Source organism: Oncorhynchus mykiss, chromosome 3 (genome assembly GCF_057628025.1).
Source record: "Oncorhynchus mykiss isolate SJ-2025 chromosome 3, ASM5762802v1, whole genome shotgun sequence".
NCBI classification, from domain to species: domain Eukaryota; kingdom Metazoa; phylum Chordata; class Actinopteri; order Salmoniformes; family Salmonidae; genus Oncorhynchus; species Oncorhynchus mykiss.
In genome coordinates, this window is record NC_143024.1 from 37,190,247 (window position 1) to 37,217,045 (window position 26,799).

The 26,799-nt window shown below is 40.7% G+C and overlaps 3 protein-coding genes across 4 annotated transcripts; 2 read left to right on the top strand and 1 right to left on the bottom strand.

The window, feature by feature from the left end:
- Positions 1–268: 268 nt before the first annotated feature.
- On the top strand, positions 269–12,069 carry LOC110515724 (septin-7). Of its 2 annotated transcripts, XM_090229169.1 has the most exons (13): positions 269–2,120; positions 4,167–4,273; positions 6,211–6,311; positions 6,481–6,615; positions 7,335–7,452; positions 7,717–7,809; positions 8,257–8,353; positions 8,432–8,483; positions 8,626–8,754; positions 9,654–9,674; positions 10,290–10,425; positions 10,723–10,865; positions 11,091–12,069. In XM_090229169.1, exons 1-13 carry the CDS (start codon positions 1,988–1,990, stop codon positions 11,128–11,130), a joined length of 1,305 nt encoding a protein of 434 aa, XP_090085295.1. In that variant the 5' UTR covers positions 269–1,987; the 3' UTR covers positions 11,131–12,069. The 2 variants fall into 2 exon arrangements, with proteins under 2 accessions (XP_090085295.1, XP_090085296.1); XM_090229170.1 differs by lacking the exon at positions 9,654–9,674 and having other exon boundaries at positions 275–2,120.
- Positions 11,629–13,719, bottom strand: LOC110515750 (protachykinin). Its single transcript, XM_021594530.3, has 5 exons — positions 13,418–13,719; positions 13,096–13,198; positions 12,966–12,989; positions 12,631–12,687; positions 11,629–12,540 (listed from the first exon to the last, which is right to left on the bottom strand). Exons 1-5 carry the CDS (start codon positions 13,556–13,558, stop codon positions 12,530–12,532), a joined length of 336 nt encoding a protein of 111 aa, XP_021450205.1. The 5' UTR covers positions 13,559–13,719; the 3' UTR covers positions 11,629–12,529.
- A 385-nt stretch (positions 13,720–14,104) lies between these two features.
- Positions 14,105–26,788, top strand: ngly2 (N-glycanase 2). Its single transcript, XM_021594512.3, has 12 exons — positions 14,105–14,826; positions 14,929–15,068; positions 15,339–15,514; positions 15,708–15,868; positions 16,163–16,303; positions 16,502–16,623; positions 17,246–17,414; positions 21,076–21,221; positions 22,464–22,588; positions 22,786–22,912; positions 23,553–23,686; positions 26,156–26,788. The coding sequence occupies exons 1-12, from the start codon at positions 14,342–14,344 to the stop codon at positions 26,279–26,281; spliced, it is 2,052 nt and encodes a 683-aa protein (XP_021450187.1). The 5' UTR covers positions 14,105–14,341; the 3' UTR covers positions 26,282–26,788.
- The last annotated feature ends 11 nt before the right edge of the window (positions 26,789–26,799 follow it).

A 26,799-nucleotide genomic window follows, 5' to 3' on the forward strand; every position in this document is an offset into this window, starting at 1 on the left:
TTGGAAAGTTAAGTAGATGCAGAGTTTCTGTCAGGTTTCTGTTAATAGAAAATAAATAAAATCAAAACAGAGATTCTCTTTAGCAAAAATGTAATATTGTTGTCGCGATAGCATGTGGATAACTCAGGAAATGAACAAACTACCGCGAGATGTTTGGTCCTTAATTTTGGTCCTATTCATAATCGCAGTACGCATTGTATCTGGCGTACTCTCCGTCGTTCAGGTGTGAAATTACGTCGGCCATAGTACGTAGGTATGCGCTAGTGGTAAAGAAGCGGAATGTCGGGTTGTGAATGATCGGTTTCTGAGCGGCAGCGAACGTCAACATTATGGGTGAGCCTACTTACTGTATCAAAAATGTCCTAAAACTGCTTTGGAAATGACATATATAGCTTGTTGTATCAGAATGGCTATTTTAAAGTAATGGTTGTTCGTGGCTTTCTAGTTGTCTGAGTAACCAACGCCCAGTCGTCCCCCCACCAGTTGTTGGATGAGTTGCTAGTTTAGCTAGCAGGTTAGCGTTAGCTAAGGCATTTCCTGTGTAGTTATTTTCTACCTCATCACTAATTCCTTTCCTAAATGTTTACCTACCTAGTGGTTCATTCCAAAAGCGAATGTCTAATTTTATGTATTTGGTGTTCGTTAAGGAAACTCCATCGAGGTAACGCTAGCTAGCTTTTTTTCCCCCTGTGTGTGGCGATAACGTCATGTTCACCACCTAACGTTAGCCAGCTGGCTTGTTAGCCTACGATTCAGAAAATGCTAACACCAATTCCTTACCCTTAAATTATTGTCCCAGTATTCACCAAGCAAGCCATTGTTAATGGTTAGCTAGCAAAACAACGTCAAGCAATGTATTTACTTCCAGCTATTTCAAACACTTAATTTCCCCATGAGTTCGACACTGAAAAATAGATTGAAGTGTGTGTGTGACACCCTATAGTGTCGAAAACAGCAAACCAGAGTATGTTCTGATAATCTGAGGGAAGGGGACAGATGAGGATAAACACTCGCTCAAGCCAACACAGTTAGATTCTCAGACCATGGATAGATCTAAGGACAAGTCAAGTGTGAAGATGGGGTATCTTTGGGTGTCTGCCTTTTCAAATTGGTTTGGGGTAGGACCAAGTGAAAATGAGTCAGGTTTTTATTAAAGAAGGCCTATTTAAATTGTGATAAAGATACACATTTTTCTCATGCAGTCATGAGTGTACACCTCTCACCACTTCCTTCAGTTGACCCGCAAACTGAAACGGAAACCACACTAGCTAGCATGATCGTGAAGAAGGATTTGTTACATTTTCCATGTAGCTGTGGGAGGACGGGCTCATTGTGATGGCTGGAATGGAATATTTGGAACAGTATCAAACACATGAAAACAAGGTTTGACAGTTTATTTTATTCTATCCATTACAATGAGCCCGTCCTCCTATAGCTCCTCCCACCAGCCTCCACTGGTGTACAGATAGTGATCTCACTCATATGACGCATTGAACGTTTCTTGCATGGACATAAAGAAGACATACAATTTGAACGATAATTTCGCACTGACATAGGCTTTTAATTGAAAACATTTGAACAACAGTCCAAGGCTAAGGGAATCAACAGAGATTGGACTCTGTTATACCCTATGGTGAAGCCAACAACAATGAATAACATTATCATACTATCCAACTCTGTGATGTGCTTAGGCTAGCAAGCATAACATGTTATTTATCACCAGATTTTCCAGTTTGTGAAATTGATTCTGTAAAAATAATTATTTGTTAGGATTATTGCTGATATTGACTGTTGTCGTGTGTGTTCTCTCCTTTGGCTCTTACCTCACGTTGGACCACATCACATGATTATTTCCATAAAACAGCTGTAAGTATGGATGGATTGGTCAGTTAGGCTGATGTTGATTTGCCTGATTATCAGAATTACTTTATCCTAATTTTAAAGTAACCTAGGCCTGTTACATAACATTGCAAAAGCTGTGGTGGTGATGATGTTGTGCTGGTATGTTACTTTCCAGCAACAAAAGAATCTGGAGGGGTATGTGGGCTTTGCTAGCCTTCCCAATCAAGTGTACAGAAAATCAGTGAAGAGAGGCTTTGAATTCACCCTGATGGTTGTGGGTAAGAAAATGCTATTCATATATTGAGGTCATGGTTCAACCGAGTCATGTTTTCAGTCATTTCAGTTTACACAATACAGTTGACCAGGTAAGGCTGTATATGGTAAGTTAAATTTGTAGACAGGAATGTGTGTGTGACCACAGTTATGTGCAAGCAAAGTGCGTGTGTGTGGTTAACCTCCTCTGTCAACCTCTCTCATTTGACTTTTTTTCACATCTGCCTGCCTATTAAAATAGCATTGATTTATTAAACATTGCGCAGTATTATCAAAAATACAAGAGTGCCGTTGAAGTACTTAGATGCGGTCGTTGAACTCGCCCAGGACCTTAATTTGCTAATCAGTCACTGTTTGGAGGGAAAATGTTTCTTTGGGTCAAACCATTTCCTGTGGTCGGCATAGCAGAATTTCTCCCTCACTGCTAAGAATAGTTTGTCTCGCATTTCAACAGCCTCTTTCTGAGCCATTCATGGGTTTATCATTGATCAATTTAAAGAAGTTAGGCTACACTTGTCATTCTATCTAAACATGCCTGCCTTGCCAGGCACTCACATGCAACGGGGTTCCTCTTAAACAAGTCACCATGATTTACCCTGCTGTATAAAATGTCCTTTAAAGGCAATGTGTTGGATGGTGCCCAAGTTGGCTGTTGGGGCCCAAAAATGCCTTGAAGATTTCGCCAGCCTGATTGCTGCAATGAGAATAATAATATGATTTTTAAAGTCCTATTTCTGTGAATGCGAACGCATCACAAACGATGCATACTTTGCATATGTGAAGCAGGCTAATTTGAATCAACACACCAGTGTTTTCCAGGTAATGGAACAGGTTGGCGTGCTGCGTTCAGCGAGGCATAGTGTGCTGTGCCAGTCACTGCTGATAACGCCAGCCCTTTCTCACACTACCAGTGACATGGGCTCAAAGCTCCTCAGGACTGGGTAGAGGAGCTAGCTCTGCCTACTGCTAAAGCAGAGTGTTTGTAACAGTATACAAGACTGATATTGCTGAATTAGCAAACAAACTATCAACCATTTAATTTTTTGCAGTGGATTTTGTATACATTTTTGTACATTTTTAATACAAAATCTATAGCAAAAAATAATGGTTGATAGTTTGACCGTTTGCTAATTCAGCAATATCAGTCTTGTATACTGTTACAAACACTCTGCCTCAGCAGTAGGCAGAGCTAGCTCCTCTATCCAGTCCTGAGGAGCTTTGAGCCCATGTCACTGGTAGTGTGAGAAAGGGCTGGCGTTATCAGCAGTGACTGGCACAGCACACTATGCCTCGCTGAACGCAGCACGCCAACCTGTTCCATTACCTGGAAAACACTGGTGTGTTGATATAAACTAGCCGTTCATACTCACAGGAGTATGAAGATGGGCATTGAAATGCACGTTGTCAAGTGCAATCACTCAACACAGAAATGGTAGCGCTCAACTCCCAATACTGTAGCCTGTAAACAGCAGCTCGTTGACGATTGAGGTCAGTGCCAGTGGTCATTTCCACTGCGTTAATGATTCCATTCACCAGGAGCATGGAAACCAGGCACACAATGGCTAGATAAACGAGACCACACAGCCGGCATGATAAGGCATTCTCTAGCCATGTTCAGAATAGGAGCTGTTGTCCTAGCCCTACACAATCATTCAGATGGATGGTCGTCTTGGACAAATGTCAATAGCCCAATCAATGACCTTTGGGATTTATTGGCTGGGCTTTATTCGTTGCTTCTATAGTACCATTGGATGCCTCTAAAGTCGCATGAATAGCTATCACACAGTGGGATGTACCTGCTTTCAACATGTATGGTTAGCTGTTTTATAATGTCAGTGTTCCCTTATATCTTTAAATGTTGTGTTCTTGCTGGTATAGATAGCTACGTGTTATACTGTGCACACTAGGCCAGTATGTTGATTTGAGTTGCATTGATTCCCTCATTTTAAAATGACACTGACCCTAATGTAGCAACACTGTCATTAGGCTTTATGATCAAAAATAAATAGATTCTGTTTTACTGCAACTGTTTTTATTCTCTTTTTTTCTAGGTGAATCGGGATTGGGCAAGTCCACGTTGATCAATTCTCTGTTCCTAACAGATTTGTACTCGTCAGAATACCCTGGGCCTTCACACAGAGTCAAAAAGACTGTACAGGTAGTTTAAAACACTTCTGCTTAACAGTCCTGTATTCTCTTGTTGAATATTCTTCTTCCACTGATGACCATGTTAGTTTGCCTCCGTGTTGATGCCTTGGAATTTGAAACACATTCTGCGATATAGAGCAGACTAAAGTATTCATACCCCTTGACTTATTCCACATTTTGTGTTACAGCCTGAATTCAAAATGAATGAAAGCAAAAACAATTCGCACACATCTACACACAATACCCCATAATGATGTTTTTTTTGTTGTACATTTTTGCAAGTGTATTGAAAATGAAATGCATGTTCATAAGTTTTCACACCCTTGTGTCTCAGTCGATACTTTGTAGAAGCACATTTGGCAGCGATTACAGCTGTAAGTCTCCAAGAGCTTTCCATACATGGATGGTGCAAAATTGGACTTTTTTAAAAATAATTTGAGATGTTTTTTTCAAGCTCTGTCAAATTGGTTGCTGATCATTACTAGACAACCATTTTCAGGTCTCGCCATAGATTTTCAGTAGATTTAACTCGGCCACTCGGGAACATTCACTGTCTTCTTGGTAAGCAACTCCAGTGTAGATTTGACCTTGTTTTAGGTTACTGCCCTGCTGAAAGATGAATTCATCTCTGTCTGGTGGAAAGCAGACTGAACCAGGTTAGCCTCTAGGATTTTGCCTTTGCTTAGCTTTATTCCGTTTCTTTTTTATCCTGAAACTTCCCAGTCCTTTAATTAGTGATTACAAGCATACCCATAACATGATTCAGCCACCACTATGCTTAAAATATGGAGCGTGGAATTCAGTAATGTGTTTGGGGCAAATCCAACAACACTTTGTATTCAGGACAAAAAGTTAATTGCTTTGCCACATTTTTTTAGCAATATTACTTTAGTGCCTTGTTGCAAACAGGATGCATGTTTTTGGATATTTGTATTCTGTACATGCTTCCTCTGTCATTTAGGTTAGTGTTGTGGAGTAACTACAATGTTGTTGATCCATCCTCCGTTTTCTCCGATCACAGCCATTTTAAATGCTGCAACTGTTTTAAAAGTCACCTCTTCGGCAACGGAGTTAGGAAGGACGCCTGTATCATTTTAGTGACTGGGTGTCATGATACAACATTCAAAGTGTAATTAACAACTTCACCATGCTCCAAGGGCTATTGAATGGCTGCTTTTTCTTCTTCTACCCATCTACCAATAGGTACCCTTTACGAGGCATTGGAAAACATCCCTGGTCTTTGTGGTTGAATCTGTATTTGAAATTCACTGCACGATTCAAGACGTTTCAGCTTTTCGTTTTATTTAATCAGTTTGTTAAAAAAATGTGAATAACATTATTCGACTTTGAAGTGTAGGCTTGTGACAAAAAAAACTCAATCATTCATTTTAAATTCAGACTAACACAACAAAATGTGGAAAATGGCAAGGGGCGTGAATACTTTCTGAAGGCACTGCATGTCATTTAGTAGAGAAACTTGCTCTACTTGGTCTCCAAAACCCAACGTTATCGCCACACATAACCTTGTCTGTTTTTCTGGTTCCTCTGCATAGTTAGGTAATAACACAGTGTTAGACTGCATGTTGATACATGCAGCTAGAATGATAGTCACCCACTGTCCTCGATGTGTGCTACACAATTGGGGACAAGGTGTCTTCCTGAGAGGGTGTTTTGGTCCTCTTCTTTCCCTTCATTGGGATTGGCAGTATGCTCATTTCTTCTGTGTTGTTGCAAACACTCTCTTGTGGAGACGGCATTTTGCTGAACGCATTGGGTCCTGCATTGTTAAACAGCCAGAGGTGTAGTGAGTGCTTTATATTCTTACGACAGTTCTTAGGAAAGTTGTATTGTTCACTATCTCACTGTCATACACCAAATATGAACAGTAACCAGTATGCATTTAGACAAGACAGCTATTGAATGCTAATATAACTCTGTATTTCCCAGGTGGAGCAATCCAAAGTGTTAGTAAAGGAAGGTGGTGTCCAGCTCCTGCTCACAATAGTCGACACCCCAGGATTCGGCGACGCTGTGGACAATAGCAACTGGTACGCAAAGTTTGACAACTCCATTTTGGCTCCAATCAATGCATTGATCTTGACCCATTTGACAGCCATTTCAGCTCATAGCTTGCGAACAGGTTTCCAGGAAGTTGTGACCGTTTTGGCTCAATGTGTATGGGTTTGTTTCCTCCCTGTGGCTGTATGTACCACGCAGCTGGCAGCCGGTCATCGACCACATAGACAGCAAGTTTGAGGATTTCCTCAACTGTGAGTCGCGGGTGAACAGACGACTGATGCCCGACAGCAGAGTGCAGTGCTGCCTCTACTTCATCGCCCCCTCGGGACACGGGTGAGTCTAGGTGGTAGGGAGAGAGGTCGGACAGTGTGAATGAAGGGGGAGGACTTAAGATTTACTAAGATTTCAGAAGTGTAAAGTGCACTACCCCATATTAGAAATTTCAATCGTTTTTGGCTACTGCCTCTTAGGCTTTTTTCTCTCTTTAGGGTTGTTTTGCAGTATACATCCATAGTTGTGTTTCATATGACTGATAGTGCTAAAGGGCATCGGCTCTCTGTCAGAGAAGGCTGTGTGTGTCGTGGCTGTGGGGTAAATGGGGTGTGTGCATGCGTTCACTGTTCATACTCTGTTCTATGGGACATTGTCCTTACAATCCCCCAGTCAGTGTTGAGACAGGCTCTTAGAATGAGCAGCTTATGCTGGCCTCACACACACACTGACCCCTCACACGCACACACTCCTCACAGCACCAGCTGATATAGCTCACTCACACTCGAGTGCCTTGCACAGTGACACTGCTAACGAGAAACAGCTGGGGAAAGTGTTCTGGGGACACAGACGATAGTTATTTGTGTTGTCATCATCTTTGATAAATTGCTTGTTTGTTCACACTACTAGAGCTCCATTGCAATTTTTTATTAGTTAATATATTTAAGGAAAGAAATGTGAGCTTTGTGGTTTGCTATGAAAATACTGGACTGAATCTGTCCATCAGTACCCATACCCCACCATTTATGGTATTAATGTTATTATGTCATGTCTCCCTCCAGACTGAAGCCTCTGGATATTGAGTTTATGAAACGGTTGCATGAGAAGGTGAACGTTATCCCACTGATCGCAAAAGCAGACACTCTCACCCCAGAGGAGTGCCAACGGTTCAAGAAGCAGGTCAGTGGGCTCTGTCTGGGGGTGGGGCATCAAGGGTCCACACAGACGAAGACTTGATTGTTGCAGATAGAAATAGACTGTTTGGGCAGAATGGGCCTTTTCCTATTCCACATACTGCTCTGACGATGCCTTCGGAATTTCCTCTGGGTAGTACATTCATACAGTCTGAATGGAGTTGATACCACATGATAAAGAACTGTCCCACATGTCTTTTGGATTGTCATTGGGGTCCTTGTTAATAAAACATACTGAACGTTCCCTCAGATCATGCGGGAAATCCTGGAGCACAAAATCCAGATCTACGAGTTCCCAGAGACGGATGATGAGGAGGAGAACAAACTGGTGAAGAAGATCAAGGTATGACACAAATGTACTGCGAGTAGTTTTAAACACCATGCATGCACCAATGAACTTAAACTATTTATGAACCAATGAACTTAAGCCATTTAAACTGTGAGGCACTTGGCTACATGAGTCCCGCCTGGATATTGGAATGGGTGTCGCAATTCGTTTTTGCAAAATCAACAATTCCCCGCTTATTGTGCGAGGGCGTGCAAATTCCCAGTCACCGCACTATTACCACCTAAAACAGTAAAACACACCAAATAAAAGACTGCTGGACATTTTAACCAATAACTCACTTTTACAGCATAAAATGGTTAAATCAAGCAGCATGTCAAGCTTTTTTCCAAAATCATCACAAATTGCTGTGTAAAATATCTGAATTCCTGCAGCAAAACCAAATATTTTGGTTGTTGCATATACACACACGTCTCACACGTCATTGTGTTATTTTGCTTGCAGGACCGTCTGCCCCTGGCCGTGGTGGGCAGTAACACCATCATCGAGGTGAATGGGAAGAGGACCAGAGGACGACAGTACCCATGGGGAGTGGCAGAAGGTACCAGGCATGATGGGAGATTAGTAAGGCTCCTTCTGGAGAGCGGTTTGAATATGTGTTGATTGTCTTTCCTTGCAGTTGAGAACGGAGACCACTGTGATTTCACCATCCTACGAGACATGCTCATCAGGTACAGACTCGAAACATGAAGTTACAACAATTTATAGAAAATGGGGGGAAATGACAATGCTGTTTTTTCAACCACATGGACCATAGCATCAACTTGCTAGGATTCTAAGACTTGTTTTGTCTGTCTTTCTGTGTGCATACAGAACCCACATGCAGGACCTGAAGGACGTGACCAATAACGTCCACTATGAGAACTACCGCAGCAGGAAGCTGGCGGCTGTCACCTACAACGGACAGGACAACAACAGGGTCAAGGGTCAACAGTCGACCAAGTAAGTCCAACAGCTACCAACGGTTCTCTATTAGGCATAGCCTAACTCTCTTTGTCAATGATCAATGGCATATTTTACCTGACAGATAATCTACTAGACATCTGAAATGTTTTATCATATTGATGTGATATTTAGGCTGTATATAAATGGATGTTATTGTCGTAGTGTTCTTGGAGGTATTTTTTTCCAATATAGGGCCATTATTCCAAATGCAGGTATTACAGCCTAAAGGGATACTTCAGAATTTTGGCAATGAGGCCCTTTATCTACTTCCTCAGAATCAGATGAACTCTGGGGTACCATTTTTATGTCTCTTTGTGCAGTTTAAAGGAAGTTGCTATCTAGCGCAATGCTAACTAGCGTAAGTGCAATGGCTGGTAGTCTATACCTATAATCTTCCAGTCATTGCACTTACGCTAGTTAGCATTGCGCTAGATAGCATCTTCCTTCATACTGGACACAGAGATATAAAAATGGTATCCACAAATTCATCTGACTCTGGGGAAGTAGAAAAGGGCATGATTGCCAAAATCCATAACTATCCCTTTTAAATTCCACACTGTTGCGCTCACACCTAAGACCCTTTTATGTACACCAACCACCCTCAGCATCTTAGCTCTTTACTGAGACACCCTCACACACTGCGGTTCCTAACGCACAGCTACGCACCAAACACATGCTACTAATGTAAGGCTACTACTGCACACACCGTTTCATGCCTCTTGAAAAGTAGTTTTGTTTCTTTGTGAACTTTTCCTTGTTTACCGTGAGAAAGGAGATGTTTTGTTCTTAGTCCATGTTTTTTGTTAGTGCGGTCAGTCCGTTTCTTTTTTTTCCGTTGTCGTAGTGCATGGTTTCATCACAGCATGCTAAGTGTGTGTGTGTTTCTGTTTTTTTAGACATGACACAGGTGAAGGCATGTAAGTGGTCAATTTATGTTTCCTTAGATCATAAAAAAAAAAATTATATATTTTTCCTCCCCTGTTTGTGTTCCTTTGTCTGGGTTCTCTTTTTCCCAGTTCAGTTTTCTCTCCTTTCTTCCCCCTTATGTCGGACAATGTCTCAAGGAACTCTGTAGATGCCAACATTGAGAAGTCAACTGGGAATTGAAATATGCATATGCCATTGCAAATACTTCAAATGTAATTAGCGTAGTTGGACTGGTGGCTTCTTCTCACGTTCAATTGCGTTTACTAACATTTAGCTAAGCTAACATCTCAAAGCACCACTATTTCACTACAGTTACTCACTAGCCTAAAGCTTAGCTAACTCAGCTCCATGATTGCTTGGTGCTGGTCTTTGAGTCCCCTGCTCCAGAGCAAATTGGGTTTCTTCTTCCCTCTGCTTTTCCACACTTCAGTCGCCATATTGTTGGGTCCTACCGTTCCTTTCATGCATAGATCCTTGTATGTACCAATTCCCTGCAGGAAAATGGGGGTGGCATTACTGTGCGGATTAATCCAGTGTGATGGAGGGGGTCGGTGCACTGTAGGACTGGTCTGACTGTTTGCATGCATACGTGTGTGACCCTGCAGGAGCCCCCTGGCCCAGATGGAGGAGGAGCGGCGGGAGCACGTGGCCAAGATGAAGAAGATGGAGATGGAAATGGAACAGGTGTTTGAGATGAAGGTCAAGGAGAAGATCCAGAAGCTGAAAGATTCTGAGGCTGAGGTAACATCAGTCACATTGCCTTACTACACTACTGACCTCTACCGTATGGTTTGACTTCTTACTTCCTGATGCATGAACACTGTCACTTTTTGGTGGGTGTTGATGCACTGAAAGTCTTAGTGAGACAGTGAGTGTTTAATGACGTGTGTGGAACTTCACTGCCCCTCTCTGAAGTGCTACATTTCTAAATGCACACTTATTTAACCAGGATAGTCTTAGCAACAATTCACTTTTTCAGTGAGTCATACAGTTGTGATCATGCCTTTTCAATTTGTTTTCAAAATGTCTCTTCTGCAGCTCTCGAGGCGTCATGAGCAGATGAAGAAGAATCTGGAGGCCCAGCACAAGGAGCTGGAGGAGAAGAGACGCCAGTTTGAGGATGACCGGGCCAACTGGGAGACCAATCAGCGCCTGGAGCAACAGAGACTGGATGCCTCCAGGTAACACTGTCATGCACCTGAACTGTAGTGGTGACTTTGGTTGTTACTAAAGTAGCTCTATTTAGTGTTGTCTGTTGGATAGAGAAAACAACTAAACTAGACACAATGGTCTGTGCAGAATGTAATACCAGCGTGTCCCACTAGATGTCACTGTATAGTCACCTCAACCACTGTTTGTAAATGTTTGCGTCATTTTATTGGCTTAAATACTATTCTCCTCTACAGGACTCTCGAAAAGAACAAAAAGAAGGGGAAGATATTTTAGAGACAGTCTGCAGAAACACCAAGTTGTACTTGTTGCCAATGTTGCCAGCTCGGACATCTGTGTGTGGCACCAAACCAACACCAAAGCTCATGTACAGCCCAGCTGGGTCTGCATGTACTGTCACAATGACCGGAAGAGAGCTGCCTGTGGACTTCTCCAAGGAATGTGTTTACCTTCATGAAACTTACTGTCTTAGACAGGCCAAACCCATATATAACTGAATACTGCCCCCCCCTTCCCCCCAAGGTTGCATTGTCTATTTAACAACTGATGTCTACTGTTTAATGCAGAGCAACAACAAAAAAATGAACTGTTATACAATCATGTTTCAGTGGTTTTATTTGTTTACATGCACAAAAGATCTTCAATGATGTGGAAAAGGAAATGGCATTTACAAAATCATTTTTGTTTAGTAAAGTGTAACAGATAAACCTCATACTGAACAGCTCCCCATGCAATGTAGCCTAACACGAAACGACTGTCTCAGTCTCTCAACAGGAGTAATGGGAAATCTGGAGGGTAAAATGCACCTTGGGTTTTGTTATGGCTGAAGCTTTTTCCAAAATGTAACGCTTTCTTCTGTTTTTAGCAAATTTCACTAGTCTTGGACCACCATTAACTTCATAAATGTTATATTTCAGTTAGTTTATTTTTTATATATACCGAGCCAGCTAAAGTAATGTTTTTTGTTTTTTTTTGTATGGAGAATTTTTCTGAAGCTTTGACCAGTTTCTGAAGAGGATTGACTGTTCAAAATACATTCAGTAGTCCTACAAAGAGCAAAAATAAATGAAAGGAATATTTCTGTAACTCCACGTGTCATCAGATTATGTGGGAAAGGAAAGTCAACACCATATTTTGCTTTGGCTATGTACTCATCTGTATTTTTTTTATTTGTATTGTACAAAGTCACTTAATAAACATGTAATAGACTTGTAATGTAATGAATTCTGATAAGAGATGCATGTTGATACTGCATTACTACGTTCAGTAGGCCTACTGAAATTTAAACAGTTTAATTGTGATACTTATTTTGCTCTGTAGTTTATTCATCTGCTTTGTCTGCACCATGTCTCCACCTTCATACAGCGGTTCTCAGTTTAGTGGTTTTACTTTTGATGTAAGTATTCTGCCACATTACATGCACAATATGAATGTTTTCAGAGCACTAACAGGTTATTTGCCTGAAAAGATTTTACATTTCACACCACAGTAATATGCATCTTCCTTAATTGTCTAAAGCAATTTTTGCAAGTACTGTTTAATTTGATGCAAAATGTTTTCAAAATATTGGACATCACGCGTGACTGAAACAATCATGCAAACACATGTTCAGTGCATCCTGGTTCACACTTGATTCTTTTGATTCAAAGTTGTATGTAGCTGCTTTGAATATCCATTAGAAGGAACCTGCAGGAATAACAGTAATCAACAGTATGTCCTAAGAGAAAGAAAAAATCATTCAGAATGAGTCAGATACACTAAATGCTGGTATTTTACCTTGTTCCTCTGAGCTCCTTTTACCCATCAGTCCAACAAAAGACTCAAATTTCTGCCCTGGAAAAGGTGAGAGTAGGGCTATTTCAGACTGAAAAAAGTATATCTCCCACAGTAATCCCATTTTGACATTACACACCAGAGAGCCTCTTGCAGGAATTGTATATGGCATGAGAACAGTTATACTTTAGTGGTGTTCATACCTTTATCATATATAATTATATCATTTAATAGGATCTCTATGCCTTGTATCCCATTGATATCTTCATACTAGTAGCCTCAGTTAAATGCTATTGAAATTGTCATTGCCAACCATGTCTAATGCATGCAACACTTACTTCTTCTTGTTACCTGGGATTTTGCTGCAAAGAGTGGAAGGGAAAAAGCAAAAATACAGATTAGCTTTTATAGAAATAGAATACATGTCCTTTAAAATATTGAATTATAATTAGGAAGTAGTTAGCATACCGGAGCCTCTTTTCCCCATAAGACCAAAGAATTTGCGTGACTCAGGTTTTCGAGTCATTCTTTTCAGGATTTCTTTGTATTGCTCAGATTGTGGCCATTTGCTCTGAATAAATAAAATCCACAATTTAGCTTATTCATTTGAATGTAGCCTAGGCTAATCATGAGATGCAAATTATGAAGCCTATCACTGCCCGTGGCTGCTTCCTAAATAGTCCACATTTCCAAATGTAAGGGACAGTGCTGAAACATTTTTTAAAATCTTAATTTCGACAATGACACTATAGGCAAACATGTTTTTGACAATTTGAGAGAAATGTCCTACCGTTTCATTGTCTTCTCTCCAACTGTCGTCAAAATAGATTTTTTGGCTGAGGACAGTTGCCAAAACGAGGGAAAATACCATGAGTAGAATTATCTTCATCGTGTTAGCAGGTGTGCTGTGCGTAAAGTTGTTCCTCTTCATGCGTTTATTTTATTTGATGAGAGTAACTTCACTGATAAAACCAGACTAATGGCCTGAATAAATACAGAATACCTATAATATCAATAGTTCAAAGATGCAGCCTGCTGGAATACCCCATGGAGCAAATTTTAACAGAGAGAAGTGCGTCTATCCATTGGCGTGACATTACAATCGGCGCGCCGGCGTTTTTATGCAGAGACAGAGCTTAAGTGGATGTCAATGTCAAGCCGTTTTGTTGTAACATAATTAGGTCATATTATGAGTCAGTAGGTTTGTCTTTGTGTTTTATTTCTGAAGGGGTAAACCACTGTTGCTTCTGTTCAACTGAGAAAGAGTGCGATGTGTCAGAGTGAGCGAGAAAGCAGGTATGTGTGAGAGTCTGTTCAACTGAGAAAGAGTGCGATGTGTCAGAGTGAGCGAGAAAGCAGGTATGTGTGTGTGTGAGAGAGAGAGAGCAAGAAAGAGACAGAGCGTGCGTGTACAGTGAAATCCTTGAAACAAGCACACATACAGTAATAATCCTTGCGTCTAAGACTTTTTAGCATTAATGGGCCACCGTACAAGTAAACGCGCCCACTTCATACATCCCTTGGAATAAACAAGGAAGTACTCGTTATTGTACAATCTGTCAAATCCTGGCTTAATGCTATCAGTAAAAATTTTTTTTAAAAATTAAAAAAATAATACATATTTTGCATTTAAACAGCAATGACCCAAGATACTGCTGTGTGCAAATTGATTTAGAAAATTATCGACATACCGCCACAGTTGTGGGAGGAACAAATGGCTTGGTTATCATCAACTTTGGTGCTGTGCTGCTTAACAGTAACGTTAGGCCTACATGTAATTCAAATTGATGCAACAGCGAAAATCAGAGGGATGAAGTCAACTCATAATTTAGACTACGACGAGCGTGAATTCTCACCATCTACATTTGCGCATAGCACCATCAACTTCGGATCCAAAATAACTCTTCAACAAGTCACAGAATTGGAGCCAGGTAACACAGCTCCAGCTTTCAAAGTGGTAACCCTTGATGGAGAATTCGTTTACCCGCCACTTGCAGGGTTGAAAGGGCCATTGATAATTCATGCTTTTACCAACAAGTCTGCCTTTTTGGAGTGCCTGTGGAACTCCGAGTCGTCATTAACCGACTTGGTCCAGAACCTACCCGATAGCACACAAGTCCTCTTCGTGTCTCTTGATGACAGCTCTGTCAACGATGCCTTATGGATGAGAGATCAAGTCCTTCGGGTAACATCGCATAGGTAGCAACACAAATGTTTACTGTTGCTTGTTAATATAGAGGAGACAGGTCATTGAACTGAACTGACATATTACAACTTTCCCTTTGTGTTTCTGTTCAACAGAAAGAAAGAGGTTTTGTCCAGATTGCACTTCTCCCCTGTTCCTGTATTTTGTTTGGGAAACTGGATTCCCAGTGTGCTGTACTCTTGGGGTTGTTCCGGACACAACTGTGGCCTTTCTCAGGCAGTTTTTACATCTACAGGTAGGGAATAGTCTCTATGCACTGTAGGACTGGTGCACTCATCAAAGCACCAGTGGAAGTTTCATTGTCCCTTGCATTTAGATCCCAACTGTTTGTGGTCCATTTAACTTTTGTTTTTGACTATTATTATTCTATCCTAGATAAACATATTATAGTTCAGAGTTCTCAGGGTGTCATCAGTTATTTAATGACAGATGGGCCATGCATTTATTGTTTTCTATGTCCATCTTCTGGAAGTGATGTATTTATTGAAATGTTAATTACATACAGGGTGGAATATGCCGGTGATTGTCAAGAGACTTGATGCGCGATACGATTGGCTGATGGGCTCCTGGAGCCAGATGAAACACCAGTTGATTGATGCAGGCAATGGATGTGAGCCCGCCCCCTCCGCTGCAGGTGCTGTTGCCTGGGTTTCCGAGGGCAACTGCTCCTTTTTCACCAAGGTCAGTTATGAGAGAGGGATAGGTGGAGAGATGCGTGGAAACATTTAACTGCCATTTTCCAGGTTTAACAGAAGAGTTGTTATACAGTTGCCCATAGAGTTTGAGAGGTTGTGTAAACACTCACAAACAGACTTTCTATGTGCCTGAACTCGACATGAAGGAACACATTGACATTGTTAGTTTCCGTCCCCAGGTGAAGAACATGGCCAAGTCCAATGCCACGGGTGTCCTTGTCCATGCAGGTCCTGGAAACCCGATCCAGGATATGAACTGTGTGGGAGACGAATGTTCTACGCCACTAGGCATACCTGCTGCCATGGTGCATTGCGAGCCCTCGGTAGCCCAGGCCCTTAGGTAACTAACACTGACTGACTCATACAGTGTTAGGTCAAGTTGCTTTCCTCACTTAACTCACTGGAAGCCATGCTTCCTCTACGGATCATTTTGTTCTCTCAGTAGTCTTAGACGGATTACTCATGGAAATGATCTATCGACTCCTGACCTGATGAGATATGCGTGCAATGGTCAATAGAACGTACTGTGTATGTTATTTTACACTTGTTGATTGTCAAATTCTCAACCATTAATGAATATTGGACCAAATAAAGTGAATAAATGTATGTTTATATTCTGTTCTATGTTTTGTAGATATGGGCACATGGTGAACGTGTCCTTTCAGAGTACCCCCTCTCCAAACTTCTTCATTGGCATTGACCAGCAGGGGGCACTGTCTGAGATGGGCTGGTTCCTCTACCCCTCCTTTAAGTTTATCAACTGGCAGGCCCAGTGGTAAGCAGTAAGCACACTATGGATTCCCCAGTTTATTACAGCAAACTGAAGACATCCGGAATTCATATGTCAGTATACTGAAGACATCAGGAATTCATATGTCAGTATACTGAAGACATCAGGAATTCATATGTCAGGAGTATGTGAAGAAGGATAAATATTTTCATCTATTTGGTAACTGTATCCGTTCCCTCCTAGGTTTGATTTCTATGAAGGGCTTCAGACTAGACTCCATGACCCAGCCTGGGTGGTCCCTGTGTTTGAGAAGGTCCAGATGCAAGGACAGAGTGGAGCAGTAGCCACTGTGAACCTGCCTTCTGGTAAAGAGACCTCATTGTATCTCCACCAGGTCATTTGCACATACACTGAGTGTACAAAACATTAGGAACACCTGCTCTTTCCATGACAAACTGACCATGTTAATCCAAGGGAAAGCAATGGTCTCTTATTGATGTCACTTTTTAAATTTGGATTGTGTATGTGTGCCATTGAGACGGTGAATGGGCAAGACAAAATATTTAAGTGCCTTTGAACAGGGTATGGTAGGTGCCAAGCACACCGGTTTGAGTGTGTCAAGAACTGCAACGCTGCTGGGTTTTTCACGCTCAACATTTTCCTGTGTTTATCAAAATGGTCCACCACCCAGAGGACATCCAGCCAACTTGACACAACTATGGGAAGCATTGTAGTCGACATGAGCCAGAACCCCTGTGGAACGCTTTCGATACTTTGTAGAGTCCAAGCCCCAACAAATTCAGGCTGTTCTGATGGCAAAAGGGGTGCAACTCAATATTAGGAAGGTGTTCTTAATGTTTTGTACATTCAGCATTTATGGTCGAGCCATACACTAAGTCGACAATAAATGCATCAGCCTTGAATATAATTTTATAGGTATTTAAAGGGGATCGGAATATTGACTTTTCCATTTCACTGTGTTGGTAGACATGTTGGATTTTGACATGCTGGAGCTGGACGCGTCTCTGTCCTGTCCCAGCGAGAGGGATGACTCCTGCGCCCACTGGGACCACACTGTGCAGCTGTTTGTGTGCTGTGACCATTTCAGTCCCCACTGCAACATGGAGATGGGGCGCTGGATAACAGCCTTCCGCAGGTATAGTCTGTGCATTTGTTGTCACTTGACATGGATACCATGTGACATGAGTCCCCAAAATGCATTTTGACATTTGTTAAGATCACTCAAGAAGGACAAAGCTGTTCCACTTCCATTGATGCAGACATTTAAAAAAAGAAATATCTCCATATCAAATCATTTATGGGTAACAATGAAGTATCTTACTGTGATTATTTTCAATTAAAATGGTCAAAAAGAAACACAAATAGCTTCTTATCAAGAGCATGTCTCCAAAAATAATTTTGCTAAAAGTGGTCTAAGTGAGGGGCCTAATTGGAGGAACCTAATGGGAGGGATATGTAACCTGAAAACTAGCTGTTATTGTCAGAGAGGTTTGAAACTCTTTATTGGTCTTAAAAACCATTTGTGACTAGGGGGCAGTATTTTCATCTTTGGAAAAATAACGTTCCGGTAGTAAATGGGATATTTTGTCAGGACAAGATGCTGGAATATGCATATAATTGACAGCTTAGGATAGAAAACACTCTAAAGTTTCCAAAACTGTAAAAATATTGTCTGTGAGTATAACAGAACTGATGTTGCAGGCGAAAGCCTGAGAGAAATCCAATCCGGAAGTGCCTCATGTTTTGAAAGCGCTGCGTTCCAATGCATCCCTATTGAGCAGTGAATGGGCTATCAACCAGATTACTTTTTCTCTGTATTCCCCAAGGTATCTACAGCATTGTGACGTAGTTTTTCGCATTTATGTTGAAGAATACCCGTAAGCGGCTACATTGCGCAAGTGGTCACCTGATGCTCCCAGAGTGATTCTCGCGTAAAATACAGAGGTAGCCATTATTCCAATCGGTCCTACTGAAAAACTAATTGTCCCGGTGGATATATTATCGAATAGATATTTGAAAAACACCTTGAGGATTGATTATAAACAACGTTTGCAATGTTTCCGTCGATATTATGGAGCTAATTTGGAATATTTTTCAGCGTTTTTGTGACTGCAATTTCCGGGCGATTTCTCAGCCAAACGGGAAGAACAAACTGAGCTGTTTCGCCTACAAAAATAATATTTTTGGAAAAAAGGAACATTGGCTATCTAACTGGGAGTCTCGTGAGTGAAAACATCCGAAGCTCATCAAAGGTAAATTATTTAATTTGATTGCTTTTCTGATATCCGTGACCAAGTTACCTGCTGCTAGCTGGACAAAATGCTATGCTAGGCTATCGATAAACTTACACAAATGCTTGTCTAGCTTTTGCTGTAAAGCATATTCTGAAAATCTGAGATGACAGGGTGATTAACAAAAGGCTAAGCTGTGTCTCAATATATTTCACTTGTGATTTTCATGAATAGGAATATTTTCTAGGAATATTTATGTCCGTTGCGTTACGCTAATTAGTGTCAGTCGATTATTACGCTCCCTCATGCGGGATGGGGAGTCACTAGAGGTTTTTAACTTACACCGCCTGGTGATGTCACCAGGCAGTATTTTCAAACAGCTCTCACACTAAAATGATATTATCATAATTTTCACAATTTTACAGTATTATTCCAACTTCATAGTGTGGAGGTAAACAGTGGCAAGAAAAAGTATGTGAACCCTTTGGAAATACCTGGATTTCTGCATTGGTCATACAATTTGATCTTCATCTAGGTCACAACAATAGACTAACACAGTCTGCTTAAACTAATAACACACCAAAAATTATACATTTCCATGTCTTTATTGAAAACATAGTGTAAACCTTCACAGTGCAGGGTGGGAAAAGTATGTGAACCCTTGGATTTAATAACTGGTTGACCCTTCTTTGTCAGCAATAACCTCAATCAAACGTTTTCTGTAGATGCGGATCAGACCTGCACAACGGTCAGGAGGAATTCTGGACCATTGCTCTTTACAAAACTGTTCCAGTTCAGCAATATTCTTGGGATGTCTGGTGTGAACTGCTCTCTTGAGGTCATGCCACAGGATCTCAATCAAACTGAGGTCAGGACACTGACTGGGCCACTCCAGAAGTTGTATTTTCTTCTGTTGAAGCCATTCTGTTGTTTTGGGTCATTGTCCTGTCCTCAACCTTCTGTTGAGCTTCAATTGGCAGACAGATAGCCTAACATTCTCCTACAAAATGTCTTGATAAACTTGGGGATTAGTTTTTCCGTCGATGATAGCAAGCTGTCCATGCCCTGATGCAGCAAAGCAGCCCCAAACCATGGTGCTCCCTCCACCATGATGAGGTTTTGATGTTGGTGTGCTGTGCCTTTTTTTCTCCACACATGGTGTTGTGTGTTCCTTCCAAACAACTCAACTTTAGTTTAATCTGTCCACAGAATATTTTGCAAGTAGCGCTGTGGAACATCCAGGTGCACTTTTGCAAACTTGCAGCAAGGTTTTTTTGGACAGCAGTGGCTTCTTCCGTGTTGTCCGTCCATGAACAACATTCTTGTTTAGTGTTTTATGTATCGTAGACTCGTTAGCAGAGATGTTAGCATGCTCCAGAGATTTCTGTCTTTAGCTCACACTCTAGGATTCTTCTTAACCTCATTGAGCATTCTGCGCTGTGCTCTTGCAGTCATCTTTGCAGGACGGCCAGTCCTAGGGAGAGTAGCGACAGTGCTGAACTTTCCCCATTTATATACTTTTTTGAGATACTTTTGTGACACTTTCCAGCTTTATGCAAGTCAACAATTCTTAATCTTAAGTCTTCTGAGATATCTTTTGTTCGAAGCATGGTTCACATCAAGCAATGCTTCTTGTGAATAGCAAACTCAAATTTTGTGAGTGTTTTTTTTATAGGGCAAGGCAGCTCTAACCAACATCTCCAATCTTGTCTCATTGATTGGACTCCAGGTTAGCTGACCCCAATTAACTTTTGGAGAAGACATTAGCCTGGGGTTCATATACTTTTTCCAACCTACACTGTGAATGTTTAAATTATGTATTCAATATAGACAAGAAACATACAATCATTTGTATGTTATTAGTTTAAGCACACTGTGTGACTAAGATGAAGATCAGAACAAATTTGATGACCAATTTATGCCAAATCCAGGTAATTCCAAAGGGTTCACATACTTTTTCTTGCCACTCCCCACCCACCGGGGAGCCAGACCCAGCCAATCAGAATGAGTTTATAATTACAGACAGAAATACTTAATTACAGACAGATGTACTGCCAAATTCTCTAAAACGAAGTTGGAGGCGGCTTATGGTAAAGAAATTAACCTTCAATTCTCTGGTGGATATTCCTGCAGTCAGCATGCCAATTGCCTGCTTTCTCAAAACTTGAGACGTCTGTGGCGTTGTGTGACAAAACTGCACATTTTAGTGGCCTTTTATTATTCCCAGCACAAGGTTATTGATATGCCACACCAGTCAGGTGGATGGATTATCTTGGCAAAGGAGAAATGTAAACAAATTTGTGAACAAAACTTTAGAGAAATACATTTTTGTGCGTATAGAACAATTCTGGGATCTTTTTTTATTTGAGCTCATGAAACATGGGACCAACACTGTTGCGTTTATATTTTTGTTTAGTATATATAAAACATAGGGAAATCCCGTTTTTGACTCCACTGGGCCTTTTACCTCTGTGCCTATGGCCTTTACCACTTCAAAGTGATCCCCTTTGGCTTAAAGAAACGTTCCTGCAAATTCTTTTAACAATGTTAATGTTCCTCCCCCAGAGGCATTGGGCGCTGGCTCACTGATGTTTCTCCTCTGGTGCCTCTGTTGGACAATGGGAGATGTACCTTCACCATGAAGACTGTGCCTTGGGCTATGCCCTGGGTGGTGTCTCTGAGTCTGAGATTCAGCCACACAAATCACTCAAGTAAGTTATAATGCCTTCATAACACGGTCACAGGTGTTAGACCGCTGCACCACTCGGGAATCCTAAGGCATCTCAGTGCTAGAGGCGTCACTATAGACCCTGGTTTGATTCCAGGCTGTATCACAACCGGCCGTGATTGGGAGTCCCATAGGGCAGCGCACAATTGGCCCAGCGTCGTCTTTGTTAGGGTTTGGCCGGGGTAGGTTGTCATTGTAAATAACAATTTGTTCCTAACTGACTTGCCTAGTTAAACATTTTTTTAAATACAAATAATAACGCCTACATAACACTGTCATAAGACATTCATTAATACTTTTTAATTAGTATTTTACTGTTCATTGTGTATCAGAATTATTCTCTAAAATATCTGTATATTCTTTTACAGTATAAAAAAATGCTAAGTGATGTTTAGGCAATAGGACTGACTCTTTCGCTTAAAAAACCCAACATTAAACAGGTTTCCAATAGGTGGGTATGCCATCCTGTTGTGTACAGTTCTACTAGTGACAAAGCAATGGACAGAAATCACTCTTCTTGAGCAATTTAGACCATTTCATCCCTCTTTCATCATGTGTAGAAAAAGATGTGCACTTCCATCCTAAGCAAAGTGGAGTGTTATAGAAAATAACAGGATGTTTGCAAATTGTTGCTGGAAAGTTGTCCTGGCAAAGGACAACCCCCCTATGAGTCTCGGTCACAACAGAGTAGTTATGGAAAAAAAGTACTCCAGTATCAGATTTTTCTCACTGCACGAATGCAATACTAAAGACAGTATCATTACAGTATCATGCTGTATTTGTAACGGCTTTCTTCCGTCGAAGGAGAGGAGGACCAAAATGCAGCGTGGTTAGAGTTCATGTTTTTTTAATAAGAAAACCTAAACATGAACACAATAACAAAATGTGGCAAAACCGAAACAGTCCTATCTGGTGCAGAGAACACAAAGACGGGAAACAACCACCCACAAAACCCAACACAAAACAGGCTACCTAAATATGGTTCCCAATCAGAGACAATGACTAACACCTGCCTCTGATTGAGAATCATATCAAGCCAAACATAGAAATAGACAAACTAGACTCACAACATAGAACGCCCACCCAGCTCACGTCCTGACCAACACTAAAACAAGGAAAACACACAATAACTATGGTCAGAACGTGACAGTATTCTTATATGGTAATAAGTAACAGAATGAACTCTTCAAACATATGTTAAACCTAGATTTTGCTCTTGTTACAGCCAATCACTCAGACAAGCTTTACCCCTTTAAGCTGATGTCATTGTACAGTGGAGGCACCTTTGACAAGGAATACAACAAGAGATACCAACCAATCAAATTCACTGTCCCAGACTCAACAAAAAAGGTATGATGCAGAATTGATATTACTTCTGTTTACATTCACTCATAATAAAGGGTAATTGTCATATACTGCATGTTCTTATTTTTTTTTAATATGCCTTTGTTTTAGTTAGTGCTTTGGCCATAATGTGGGTAGACCTCTGCTTTACAAATCATGTTATTATTGTAATCAGTCATCTTATGTACCATATTGTGTCTTAGGTGGAGTTGTATGCCGTAATCACAGGCCACGGGAGCGACGAGAACGGCTGCTGCGAGTTCTGTGTGACATCACACCACTTCCTCGTCAACGGAGCATTCAATAACACCCGTATTTTTGACTCGGCAGGTGCGAAATGACTACCGTTAGAGTTTGGTCATGCAGATTCATATAATCTTCCCTTAGTCTGGGCCATAGTTACATTAGCATGAGTTTGTATTCCTCTGAGGGCAATTAAATTGAACCGTGGGATGATTTTTCTTCTAATTGGATGGGCTGGGGGAGGTGGAACATTATTGTTTTTACACCGTAAGTAAGCCCAAGTAGATACTGTATTTCACAATACCATAATCATTTTATACCTTGATTACATTGAGACACAGTCACATAGGTCTCTTTATGTATTCGCAGGAATACTTGGGAACAGATTTCCTAAATTAAAGGAATTAGCTAAATTCCTGTAAATGTGTGTTTTTTGCCCAAGAACAAAAATTATAATTTGTACAAAAATGATTAGTAAAAATGTATTTTTGGGGGCCAAATTAAATCCCTTTCAGCTGAATTTTGCCTGCAAGCTGCCTGTTGCTGACCCCTGTCCAAGGGCATTTGCCTGCTTGTGTCCCTATTCTTGTTTGAGTGAGTCAGGTGTGGGTCTTTTGTCATGCATTCCTTTCCAAAATAATTATACTGCATTTACCATGTTTTTAATGCAGCGTTCTTTAACCATCCCATTGTCCTGACTGTTTTCTGGTGTGGTTTTACTCTCCAGGTTCAGCCCTGGGGTGTGCCATGCGGGTGGGAGAGGGGGCGGTGCCCAACGAGCATGGCACTTGGCTGTACGGCCGTGGAGGCTGGTGTGATGGGCTACAGGTCAACCCCTGGAGGTTTGACATCACCACACAGGTATAGAACTATCACCAGACCGCGTCATGAGTAATTGCCCTTGCGGTTCGTCATCAGAAACCTGTTTAGCTAACGGTGGATACGATCGCATGCAACTTCAAATGCAGCTCATACAAGTTAACAAACACGTAATCGGATGGTTATCGTCTGCAACATCACAGATGTCATCAGAGGATTGATTAAATCACAAATAGAGCTAGTTAAAGCCGGACGAATAATGCACTTGTTGAACATAGCTATAGCCATCAGTCTTGCACGGTCATCACTCAGTTACTGTTAAGTTTGTCTGGGTCCTGACTAGTGGTCGACCGAATATGATTTTTCAACGCCGATACCGATTGGAGGACCAAAAAAAGCCAATGCCGATTAATCAGACGATTTTTATATATATATTTGTAATAATTACAACAATACTGAAGGAACAGTTTTATTTTACCTTAATATAATACATCAATAAAATCTATTTAGTCTCAAATAAATAATGAAACATGTTCAATTTGGTTTAAATAATGCAAAAACAAAGTGTTGGAGAAGAAAGTAAAAGTGCAATATGTGCCATGTAAAAAAGCTAACGTTTAAGTTCCTTGCTCAGAACATAAGAACATATGAAAGCTGGTGGTTCCTTTTAACACAAGTCTTCAATATTCCCAGGCAAGAAGTTTTAGGTTGTAGTTATTATAGGAAATAGATGACTACATCTCTCTATGCCATTTGTATTTCATTTACCTTTGACTATTGGATATTCTTATTCTTAGGCACTGTATTGCCAGCCTAATCTCGGGAGTTGATAGGCTTGAAGTCATAAACAGCGCAATGCTTGAAGCACAGCGAAGAGCTGCTGGAAAATGCAGGAAAGTTATGTTTGAATGAATGCTTACGAGCCAGCTGCTGCCTACCACCACTCAGTCAGACTGCTCTATCAAATCATAGACTTAATTATAATATAATAACACACAGAAATACGTACCTTAGGTCATTAATATGGTCAAATCCGGAAACTATCATTTCGAAAACAAAATGTTTATTCTTTCAGTGAAATACGGAACCGTTCCGTATTTTATCGAATGGGTAGCATCCATAAGTCTAAATATTGCTGTTACATTGCACAACCTTCAATGTTATGTCATAATTATGTACAATTCTGGCAAATTAATTATGGTCTTTGTTAGGAAGAAATGGTCTTCACACAGTTCGCAATGAGCCAGGCTGCCCAAACTGCTGCATATACCCTGACTCTGCTTGCACAGAACGCAAGAGAAGTGACACAATTTCTCTAGATAAAATAAATTCATGTTAGCAGGCAATATTAATTAAATATGCAGGTTTAAAAATATATACTTGTGTATTGATTTCAAGAAAGGCGTTGATGTTTATGGTTAGGTACACATTCGTGCAACGACAGTGCTTTTTTCGAGAATGCGCTTGTTAAATCATCACCCGTTTGGCGAAGTAGGCTGTGATTCGATGATAAATTTACAGCCTCCGCATTGATTATATGCAACGCAGGACAAGCTAGATAAACTAGTAATATCATCAACCATGTGTAGTTAACTAGTGATTATGTAAAGATAGGTTTAATGCTAGCTAGCAACTTACCTTGGCTCCTTGCTGCAGTCACGTAACAGGTAGTCAGCCTGCCACGCTGTCTCCTCGTGGAGTGCAATGTAATCGGCCATTGTAATTACCAATTGTTATGAACTTGAAATCGGCCCTAATTAATCGGCCATTAATAATCGGTTGACTTCTAGTCCTGATTTTAGCGTTGGCTATCCTGCTACAGAGCTTTTTGGTGTGGGGATGCGTGTGCATCCCTCGAAGGCTTGTAAACGAAAAATGGCTTTATACGTCCTCATTAGATCTATCTAATTTAATCATTCTATTTCTATGGTTCTTTCATCCTCACCTCATACTGGAATGATATTGAACTATGAAATGATGATGTAACAATGTACAATGTTGCCACCTTCAAATTCATACTACAGAGGCATTCCTTCACCACGTAAACAAGACCATAACACATAGTCTTTGTAAATTTGCAAGCCTTTTTTTGGTGTTTTAGCTGCTATTTCTGACATTGAAAGAGATTCAAGACAACAGTTTTGCTCATCTTCTATCACATAAACTGCAGGGTTTTTGACGGAAAGGTTAAGCATTCAAATTATATATATTTTTGCTTACAGTAGGCATTTGTGTCCATTAGTTTGCAGTGAAGCACCCTTCATGAAACTAGCCTATTAGATGAGTACAGCACTTGGTCACTCATGAGTCCTTGGAAAGGCACACATGACCCTCTCTTTCCAAAGCTTCAGTTACATTTTATTCATTTGATACACACACATCATGTTCACCACTTCATTTAATTACCACAGGCTTCATTTGTAATCCATAGATATTACAGTATTGGGGCTGTTTGATTTACTATAGTGTTTCTCCTGAGGCCTTGAATTGTTATTTATTTGTCTTTCTCAGCTGGACATGAGTGGGATTGAAGCCAATACTCTGCTCTACTTTGGCCTTTACAGTGGACAGGACCCCAATCCGTCTCACGACCCTGGCTACATTGTCATGTTCTCTTATCTGGTGTTCTACAAGTAGTCTCCCTGACAACCAGGTTGTCTTGAATGTGAACTGTAATGACTGTGATTAATGCGAATGAGAACCAATCATGCTAAAATATAAATTTTATCCAGTAATATTGTAGCCTCTTCTATGTTTGGGTGTGTCACCAACTTGCACTGTTTTCCCACTCAAGAGTTTTCACTCAAGTTCGATACAAAGAAGACGTCATCTTGAATAGCTCATTTTGCTCTTCAGAAAAGTTGAAGGAGTTATTGCTATCTTGCTACTTAACCTGGTCAAGTATGTGTAATTACACAAACTTAGCTTTTAGTGTCAAACTTAAACTTTCAGGTGACGACAAGACGCTTTTCCTGACGCAAGATCAACCACTCTCTGATCCTTCAATTATTCAAGTATCTCTTTTTGAACGGTTTACCTGCAAAGGTTAGAGGAGTGGGGGTTGGTTTGCCACCACAGACACGAATGCATTAAACAGTGTAATATTTCTTAAAATGTGAAAATATATCTGGATGTTCAAATTAACAACATTCTCT